This window comes from Lepidochelys olivacea, assembly GCF_965140295.1.
Source record: "Lepidochelys olivacea isolate rLepOli2 genome assembly, chromosome: 2".
NCBI lineage: Eukaryota > Metazoa > Chordata > Testudines > Cheloniidae > Lepidochelys > Lepidochelys olivacea.
Window position 1 is genome coordinate 158,174,407 of NC_140412.1, and position 10,617 is coordinate 158,185,023.

The 10,617-nt window shown below is 41.6% G+C and overlaps 1 protein-coding gene across 3 annotated transcripts in view; it reads right to left on the bottom strand.

Annotated features, from left to right (window-relative positions):
• The window catches only part of COL15A1 (collagen type XV alpha 1 chain), a 275,266-nt gene extending 267,566 nt beyond the window's left edge, over nt 1-7,700 (bottom strand). For 2 of the 3 annotated variants that reach the window (XM_084618725.1, XM_084618722.1), the window contains exons 1-2: nt 7,669-7,700; nt 7,047-7,129 (exon numbers count right to left, since the gene is read on the bottom strand). In XM_084618725.1, the coding sequence (XP_084474851.1) occupies nt 7,047-7,129; nt 7,669-7,685 (100 nt within the window). In that variant the 5' untranslated portion in view covers nt 7,686-7,700. Of the gene's footprint in view, nt 1-7,046; nt 7,130-7,235; nt 7,602-7,668 lie in introns of those variants that run through there. The other variant, XM_084618723.1, reaches the window with a different exon arrangement.
• Nucleotides 7,701-10,617: the final 2,917 nt, after the last annotated feature.

Genomic DNA, 10,617 nt, shown 5'->3' on the forward strand with positions numbered 1-10,617 from the left:
CAAAGGGTGTTGCACCACTCAGGCTGCTTAAATGACATTTCCTGCGTTGCAGGGCCTGCAGCTGTGCCAGTCCATTGTGATGGAGATTTCAATCCATTCCAGCACAGCAACTCACCGAAGCAGCATTAGTGGCCCACATATAAAGATGTCACCTACAGAATTGTGAAATTTAGCTTGGAACATTAAAATGACTTTCCATCCGAAGTGTATCCATTCTGGTGACTGGGGGGGCGAGTGGAAATGAACACAGCCGCTATACTAATTACAGAGACTTGCACCCCTACTTGTTTCCCCTCAAGAGGCCTTGGGAACCTTTAGCTGCTCAGCTGAGCAAGTTACCAAATAGCCAGTTATTGTCCTGAAGAGCTATTGGACAAAATGCAGCACCGGGTACACTAATCTATTTAGAACAGCAAATGATAGGACAAGTCTGAGGTAGCAAATTTGTTCCACAGGTGTTACCAGATCCTTCAACTATTTATACAGATTACCCTCCTCAATTTTCTCTAAGTAAACTGGCTCTGTTTTGATAACGAAGGCATTTTAACAGCTATGAAATCAGGACAGACTGTATATTAAGAACTTGCACAGCTGCTAACACCCTGAAGACACATTTTAAAGATATGAAGTGACTTGTTTAATTTAGACTGCAGTGCAATTTGACAATGTCCAAATGTTCACTTTGGAGCTGTAACAAGATTAGCGGCATCTGCATTATCTGTGAAACATTGTGCTCTGTACAGTCAAGCTTTACTGTAGTCATTGTTTCCTTTCTTGGAAGAGAATTTAAAGGAACAGACCATTCCTGTCAACATTGCCATCGCCATAGTGGTGGATAATGAGCCACACATATAATTACTATTTACGTGCATTCTTTTCTACACCCACTGCATTGGCACATTGTGAGTAGAAATACAAATCTGCCTACATATCTGAATTCCAGGAAGGTGGCCAACAGTCAATGTGAGTCAATAATTTGGAACGGTTTCATTAGAACCAAGGGGTCACTAAGCACAAAGTTTGTGTCAACAACCTAATGACAGCCATTCTGTACACACAGATTCAAGGAAAAAAGACAAATATTTACTTTCTGTGAACTGTTGCTGAGCATATTATTTACAGCAGGCCCGGCACTGGGTAGCTTTTCTAATAATAGAACCCAGATGTTGATGGGAAAGCTTTAAAGCTCTTTAAAAGTAAGAGGACTCAGACCTAAAATATTTAGATACAGTATATGGTTCCACGTTTGCAAGTCACATAAATAATTTAAACAAGCCCACCTTCTTTTGGAACAAAGTATGAAAACGTGCAGCAGCGTTGCTCTGGCTGTCAAGAACTGCAGCCCACACTAATAAGCGTTGAGATATTTTGACATCTAGAAGAATGAATGGGACTTTTTAAGGAAATGAGAGCAAGATGATCATCAAAGAGGCTCCCACCATTCCAAGTTTCACCCCGCCTCAGCTTCAGCACTCACACTCTACAATTCCAAATCTGATGCCACAATTGGAAATACATCACAGTCCTGGAGAATGACGGGCACCCTCAACTCCCATTGACTTTAAGAGCAGTGGAAGGTGCTCAGCACCTTGCACAATGAGGCCCTTAGTAACCAATGCCATGCACTGACATCAAACAGAAGGTAGGGGACCTAATTATTAAATGGCCAAACATGAGGCAGTATCACAACTAGAGGAAGAAATTCTAACAATCTGCACCTAAATAGTTCAAATGACAATCACTAATGTAAGTAAATCAGCTCCGTCACTTCCCCTTAATAGGCTCTGACACCTCTCTGTACAAACAGAATAAGGTACTATTTGATGCAATTTTCATCTATTGTAATTAAAAGGTTTCCACAATTAGACAGGCTCCATAACATTCAGTGGCCAGATTCTGCCTGCCCCTTTTGAGGGTGTGCAGTGGGAGGGTGCAGTGGAAAGGGCTAAGGATCTTCCCACCCCTTATGAGCCCACTCTGGGGAGTGCTGGGATTTCTCCCACTCTGCTCCCTCTTGGGTGCATATCACCTGTCGGGGGCAAAGCGGAGGAAGGGCCATGGTTGAACCACCCATGTACCAACAAGCAGAGTGATGCAGAAGGGGGTGCCTCTGAGCATCAGGGCTTTGTCTGTGTGGCACAATCTAGCCCCAAATAAATCATTCACTGGAGGTGAGGTTTTTTTCCATGAATTGGTGAACAATTTAATCTATTTAACTAGCTGCCAAATATCCCAAGTTTAATCAGACACTCAGCTGCCTTGCATACACTCTGTGTTATGATCCAGTGGAAACGATCTACACTACCCGTCAAAAAACACTTTTGACTGACCCTTAGCTCCTGGAACAATGAAAACAGCTCTGGAGGTATTATAACCACATGCTCTAGTTGCTAAATTAAAATAAGGCAATGTGTCACGAGGAAAACCGTGCAATTGTGAAATGCAATGTATATAACAGGGACTAATTCTGTATTTTGCCTGGACAACAAAACAGAGCAGTTGGATTTGCTGTTGTGTTAAAAACAGTTGCTTGATCATTAGGGACTTGATTATGCCATTTAAGCAGAGTCCACAATGAGGGGATACAGGCCACCATGTCAGGAAGAACACTGCAGGCTTTCTGGCTTAGCGGGGCAGAATACTTCCTGGAATTCCTGGGCACACATGGGCTGCATACTCACTGCTATACCCCTTTGTGGGGTATAGCATACTCCCCCCTCTGGCGTAGCCTCATCTTCTCTCCACCCACTTTGAGGTGACATAAGCCTACAAGGGCACAGGGATGGAGCATGGGGGTGGGTGGGGAAGGGAGTCATTCCTGCAGTCCCCAAAGAACAGAGACACAAATCCACAGAGGCATTTTGTGGATTTATTCTTAGCATTGCAGTGCCTAAATTTTAGGTGCCTTGCCACCCCGTGGAATCTATGAAGCCTGCGTTAGATACCTAGGCTCTCGGTATAATGTATGGAGAGAGATAGGTGCCCAAGAATGGAGCTAAAAAAGCCAGGATGCTAAGCAAGGAGCCACCTAAGACAGCCAATAGAAGGGTGTCCCCTAAGCCCCACCCCTCACTGGGATTTAGGCACCTAGGTCCAGGCTAGAGAGAAGAGCCTAACTCTGCTTGGAACCCAGAGCCTGGAGTCCACAGCTGGGAACCCCATTCCTGGAGCCAGGCACCTGTGTTGTTTCTTGCAACAGTGCCACTGCACACTTGACTCCACACAAAATGGCCGGGGGTGGTCACTTCCCTTATTACCTTTCACCCAGTGCTTAGGGAACTCACCTGCAATCGCAGAGATTCTGGTTCAGTTCCACTCTCTATCTGATGAGCAGGGATTTGAACTTGAGTTTCCCACCTCTCAGGTAAGGTGTTACTAGGAATCAGGTTCTGGAGCAGAGCTAGTCTCCAGGCAACCTCATCAGTACAGCTGGCCTGCAGCAGGCTGTCTGATGAGCCACAGCACCTGAGTGGCTGCAGGGGCCAGCAGCAGCAGTTCTGCTGGCTGCTCAGTGCTCATACCCACCACTGTGACTGCTCCTGTGTTACCTTGGTCCTGCTGCTCCTGCTTTGCCCCCAGCTTTGCCTCTATCCTGCACCCACCTTGAACTCCACCTTGCCTGATACACTGCTCGACCCAGGTCCTGACCTCCAGCTCAGCTTCTTCTGACTACAGATGCTAGTCTGGCTCTTGTATCCAGTTCCTGCCCTCCGGTCTAACCCTTGGCTCCAGCTTTTGACGACTGATTCCAGCTCTGAACCTAGTCCTTAGTTTCCGACGACTGCTCTGACCACCAGGCTAGACTTCCCTTGTCCCGGTCACCTGACCAGTACCCTAAGGTAACTGGACTATAGAGTCACTCACACTCTCTCTTTGGCCCAATGCAAATTTAATTATCTATACACAGTGGAACAACTTCAGCTGCAGAGACAGAGAGCCCACATCAGACTATTTATAGTTCAATGGTTAGGCCACTCACCTGAGAGGTGAGAGACCCCTGTTCAAATCCCTTCTCCTTATTGGGGGGGCGGGGGGAGTGAGTACACAGGGCTAAAGGCTATATGGGAGGCTGCTGCTGTCCCCCAATGATTTTGTTTGGAGTTAGGCATGTTCAAAGCCTGATTTTGTGTGGAGTTAGGCATGCTGGGGAGATAGCTGGGAGAATGCCAATTTGTACCTGGTTCGAGGACCACACTGTGGCTTCAGTGGGAATTAGGCAGCAGGACTCCTGTCTAAGGCAGCACTGTGCATGCCTGGAGGCAGAAACAAGCATCTAGGCTAGGGGACTTCTACAGCAAAAAATATCGGCACTGAGTGATTCTAGGCACCTACAGGGTTAGAAAGCAGCCAAATGGAGGTTTTGAGGCTCAGCGACTCCTAAATTTTTAACTTAGGCACCTAATGTGGGAGGTTGGGATCTTAAGTCTTTTTGTGGATCTGGACCAGAGGCTGCAACTTTACTTGGCCCTTCCATGGATCATGCAAATGGGGAAGGCAACTTACACTTTCCCCTGTGTATCTGCATAAGGTCCAGGCACAGGCTGGCTGGACAGACAAGTAGCAGGACTGACCAATTACTAGTATCATGGAAAGATGACATATTTATCCTCCCAATTATTGATGCCACCAAACGATGTTTCATATCTTGCTTACAATATGTGGAGACTTTCATAATCTACTAAGTCTTCCCTGATTAACAAGAATACTTATATGGGGCTTATTCTGTCACCCTTACTCAGCTGGAGTAGCATTCGCCCCACCACCACTGGTAGCCCCACTGCACTGGGCTCTACGTTACTCATTTGAAAGTTCAGTGCCCTCCAATAGATGGACAGACAATGCGAATATTTCCAAGCTTTACCTTCTTTCATCTCCTTGGGCAGAATCGCTTTATACAGAGTAATTTGTAGCAAAGAAAAGATACACATTTACAGCTACAGGGTGACAAATCACCACTAAGAAATAAGATATAACACAGCAGCTTGTAAAATAAAGTACTTGAGACAGGGCCAAATTGTAGCTGTAAGCCACGGCTGCCTGGTGAGGGGAGAGAGAGGAGAAGCCAAGTAGCAGTAGGAAACAATACCCAGATAATCAAAGGCTAGGAGAAACCTGGAAATCAATAATGATGAAAGAGACTTGTAGACATAATCTGCTTAGCGTTTATTAGTGTTTAGGAAATGGAAATATTGAAGAGAACAAAAAAGTCAGGCCAATATATTTCTTGGGTTGACTGACCACAGGTATGGTGTCAGCAGTAGCAGCTAGTTAGAAAGCTTAAAAATTGACAGAACTCTAATCTCCTTTCAGAAACAAGCAGTAAAATCACACATGGGAAGATGTGCATTTATCCGGATAATTACTGAATTACCTGCAAAAATACTCTACACATTAATGGGAGAGTAGTTTCCAGTTTGCTGAACTACTGGTCTATATCAGCCTTCCGTTTTGCACAAAAATATATGTGCAAAAAAATGAGATAACCAGTCAAAGATCTATGGGCTCAAACCTCCAAGATACTGAGCACTCTGAACTCACATTCAAGTCAGTTGTAGGTGAAGACAATCAGCATCTTACAGGACTGAATGTAATTTATATCATTGACTGCTCTGTCTCTGGTGGCAGATCTGTGTGCTAGATCGATCTCTTGCAAGAGCTTCATGCTTATTCGAAGTATTATCAATGTATGACCCATATAGTTATGGCCACATGTGGGTTTCTACTTGTGTTTTTATGTACTATAGGTCTTCATTTGACTGTCCAGTCCAAGATAAACATTTTCGTCATTGTATTGCTGTATTTAGCTTTACATGAGAAATAAATCTTCATACAATGCTGCAAGTTTGATCCAAATAGTATATGCATCATACTCTGTACGATCAGAAAATGAAATACATGTAATGTTTGCCCCTCTTTCTCATAGCTTGTTCCTAACGGTAGCATTCATAAATTACATGTAGTCCAGCAATGTAACATACTTGGCCAATATGTAAAAATCTTGCAGTTAGCATTTGCTGACATGTGGCATACCTCCCAGTGAAATGAAAGGAATAACTAGCTGGAGTTTTGGCTGTGACATTGCCACACATTGGGCAGCATGCCGCAGTTGAAAAGGAAAAAAAAAAAAAGCGGGGGGGGGGTTGAAGAATACTCAAATCTCTATCTCCAGTCTGTATTTTTCTATGCAGTACCTTTTTAATGCTCCCATAACTATAGAATCTAGGTGCTGCCTACATAATTAAGATCCACAAGTAATTCCATTTGAAGAAGGAGCTAAACTCTTTTTAAGGTATATTATCGTCCGTGCTGTAAACCTAACATTTCAATCTCTATTTGCTTTTTCTTCAATAGTATGTAAACTTCTAAATCAATACAGTATCTTTTAAAATATGCTAGAAAGTTATATCATCTGTACAAACTGCAAGATATTGACTGGTATTGACCATGTTACAAAGCATGCATTATATTTATGAGGGGGGGGGGATTTTCATTCACAAAAGTAAACTGGTTAGATTTTCATTTCAGCATGCTAGTCAAAAATAACTGAAGAGATCTGAAAGGCACAATGTGCTCAGGCATTCTGGAGCACAAATTCATAACACCCAGAAGCAGCATCACATAATGCCTTAGAGATCACACCACACTTAGCACTTGCTCCTGTTAACACCAGAATGACAGCTCTATACCCATCTAACTGCTTCCTACTACCCTTCTGCATCTCTGTAAATCGAAGTGTAGTTTATATACACCATATAACAAATGAAGTTATTTTTTCTCTTATTGCACTCTCAAATAATGTCGAGAGAACACATCATATGCTCTCTTACTTTTGGGGACCAATTGATGTATTTTAGCCCCCCACCCTTCCAGAATGAATGGCAATTATAGCTCTTAACTAGCAGCAACCTCTCCAAGTGAAGCTGAGAACAGCAGTCAGCAAATACATTAGAAATTTGAAATGCACAACTACTTTCCATATTAGGAATGTGGCTTTCAAAAGAAACGCTTAACCTCAATTTAAATAAGCGATCTGGGGAGTTTCTTACCTTCTATGACCTGAGCCGCTAAAACAACAGGGAGAAATGAACCCCAGTACAGTAGTAGCAAATTCCAGGGCCACCAGCAATGCCTGGAGCAAATTTGCCAAGAAGAGGGAGAAAAAAAAAAGAAAAAAGATAAGACTAAAAGTTAAAAGGCAGAAATACAAGAAAAAAGTAAAAAGTTAGCACTCTTACCTTGAGAGCATTTTTTTTTTAAAGTTTGTTGAAAGACCTTAAGTGGGAAAAATGTTCGGAGAACATGAATTTTTACTTCTGAAAAGAAAAAGTTACTAAAAATTGGAGTCTGTTGTCTCCTCCAACGTTCAGACACGAGTGAAACAAAGGCAGCTCTCAGGCTCTCTCAGTGACTCATTGCAATGAGTGCTCCAACACTGAAATCTGACTCCTTCTAGATTTTCCTTTCAGACCACTGCCTTAAACTCCTTAACCTTATTCCCTACCTTATTAACGGAGACCCTCTTTTGCTGCACCTCCTTCCATTGCTATCATTATCCACTCTTGCATCTAACTACAGCATACATACACTAACACATACCAGTAGAGTTTCTCCACACCCTCTCCCTTCCACCACTCACCACCTCCACTCCCTTACCCAATAAAATATTACCTCCAACATCCTTCCATCCAGTATAGCCAAAACTAGGCATCTTTGTATAGTATTCAACACTTCTCCAACCAGACAAGATTAGCCAACCTATAAATAAGCAAGTTTTAAAGCAATGAACAAAACAGGAACCCTCCCCCCCAACCCCCCATCAACTGCAATATATGTCCAAGTTAACAGGACTATAAGTGGTATGGTCATCACAGAGAAATTTCTAATCACATTCTTATCTCTGGCATGTCCTGTATTTATAATATTCCTGTTTATAAAGATTTACACCCACAGTATAAAGTTCAGAGTCTGTGTCTATATCCATGTCTATAATACATGTGTATGTATTTACAATAGTGACTCCATAGCTAAGGGTTTTTAAGTTTCCATTATAAGTGTGAATTTGCCCCACCCATCTAACTTTCTGAAAAATGGTTTTTCCACACACTTTCTTATGTGTACGTCCCTCCCCAAAGAAAAATTATTTGAAAAAAGTTGGAAGTTAATCAGAGTTATAAAACTTGTTCCGAGTTATAAAACTTTGAAAAAAGGGCTCGCTTGTCCTGGTTTGAAAAGGGTAGGAGGGAGAAGGGCTCTGACCCGCCCCGGGGATGAGTATTCTGAGTCTGAAAAGTGTCGTGTGGAGGTTAGGCTGGAAGGAGTTGATGGGGGCTTGGGAAGACCTGAGCTGGGATATGAACATAATTTTACCCGAAAAGTAATTTTTTTCCACTTAAATGAAAGTTAGGGACAATCCCAGTCAAACATTCTTTAGACAGAGTTAAGTGCTGTGTATTCTAAACCTTAAAAACAAGGTATACATCAACAGGCATTAATAATTAGTTTTTCGATAACCAATGTGCTGGAAAAAACCAGAAATTCACAGATACGCTTCCAATCACCACCACCACCTTAAATCTGCCCCAGACGCTATTTACAGGCTAGCAGGTTTACCTTGCCCATTTCGCCTGCCCTGCATTTTTAATATAGCCAAAGACCATCACTATCCCCCAACCACTTTCCACGCATTGGCAAGAGAAACATCCACCAGCTTATAGGCCAGAGTCTTAATTTTCTTTTCACTCTATGTTCCCACTACAAACCACACACTCACTCTCACTTTGTTTTCACCCTTCACATGTGGTCTAGAGACCACATCCCCCTTGATCCAAGATACAACATTGGGCTAGCGAGAGCACATCCCCCCTCTTCAGCCCTCCTATGGGATTGTCTACACTACTCTTCCCACCCTCTAGATTTCCCCACTGTTGCTGCCACCAGTAGCGTGACAGTAGTACTTCTCCCTGTGATCTACAGGTTAATATTGCTTTTAAAAAGAGCCAGATACTGTACAGGAGCATGGGTCAGTCACTCAGTTCTGCAACATATCTTTGGCAGTAGCTAATAGGAATTATTGATAGTGTTGTTATATCTTTTTTAAATCCTTCTTTACTAATGCATATTAGGAAATAAAAAAAAGTTTGTGTAACCTTTTTTTTTTTACCCGGAGGAAAGACTACCTAAAAATATACACCATAATGGGGAGATTTTTTGTCAAGTATAAATGGATCATGCAACTTGCCATATTGAGTGCATCAAGTTTGGTATCTCTGCATTATGTTTCTTGCATATGATGAGTACATCTAAGTGAAAAGTATTAAAGATATGGAGAGATGTATAGTCTATGTACACATTCTAGACTGTTCATAACTATTTACTAAATATTGTCATTTATTATAAAAGTATATGTTGCTTTAAATAGTTTCTCTTTTTTTCTAGCATTATTGGTATAATGAGAGTTTTTGCCTTTTTTAATCAAGTGTATATACTGGTTAGGTAATTTCTTTTTTAAAAATGCTATAACAAACAATTTCTCCCAATACTCTATCATTTTCTCTGTTGGGTATGGTCCTCTGGGTTTTTCTTTTATGAAATATTTTTTACATGGAAATGAATTAAATAGTGTTGATAGCCTGAAAGAGAACATTTTGTTTGATTTTTTTTTTTTTTTTTAGTGAGTCTCCATATCTGTAAAATGCTTGGCATACGGGGAGGGGAAGCAATCCTCAATGGTATACGTTCAGAAGGGCAAAAAGTAAATACACAGATTATGTGATAAACCATGTCTGGGGAATCTCCATTCCAGCAGAGTAAAACAAGCACAAGCGATTGAGTTCTCTTTACTTTTTAAGTTCCCTAAACCACCTGCTTTTGTTAAATCAGACAGACAATTTCAAATCAAGTGGGGAAGAGTTTAAAAAAAATTAATTATATGGCATTAGTAGCCAATTTTGTAAGTTAATATCCAATATGCCAGGAGGTTATTTTACAGAAAGTCTATACAATAGGGAATATACAGATCTACTTCTTACATAGCAGCAGCATAGTTCACATCAATGAACTATATGAAATACTGCTGAGAATGTCTTTAATTTCTGTTGGACGTTTAAAGGTGGACGTCTAACCAATGCTGATTGTTTTTAGAGTTGCCAGGTAGAGGAAAGTGAATCTAAAATTGTTTTCAGTGAAGCATTCTCCCGACCTCTGAATTCCACTGGCCTTCACTGGTGACAATGAGAAATTTGTAAATATGAATAGCTTATTATCTCCTTCCTGTAGGACCTTGGGATTTCTTGCAGCTTCGGGTTCTTTAGTGGTCTCCATGACTATGGAATATAAATAGCTGTTCTGAGTCTCTCAATCTCCCCTGAGGACAATAATCTAATTCTGTGTGTCCACTCACTTTTAGTGTGGCCATTTTTCACTTCCATTTTAAACCCAGCAGGAATTCATTGTTTGGAGGAGGATACAGATTTCTTTCCTTCCATTCTTTCTCAAAGTCCAATCTCGATTAGATTTTTCGTCCTGCCATGGTTCTCAAGGTCTCGCAATTTGTCAGGCAAAACTTTTATTTACTCTGCTGATTATCTGTCTCTTTGGACCAATCTTCCAGGGTAGTGA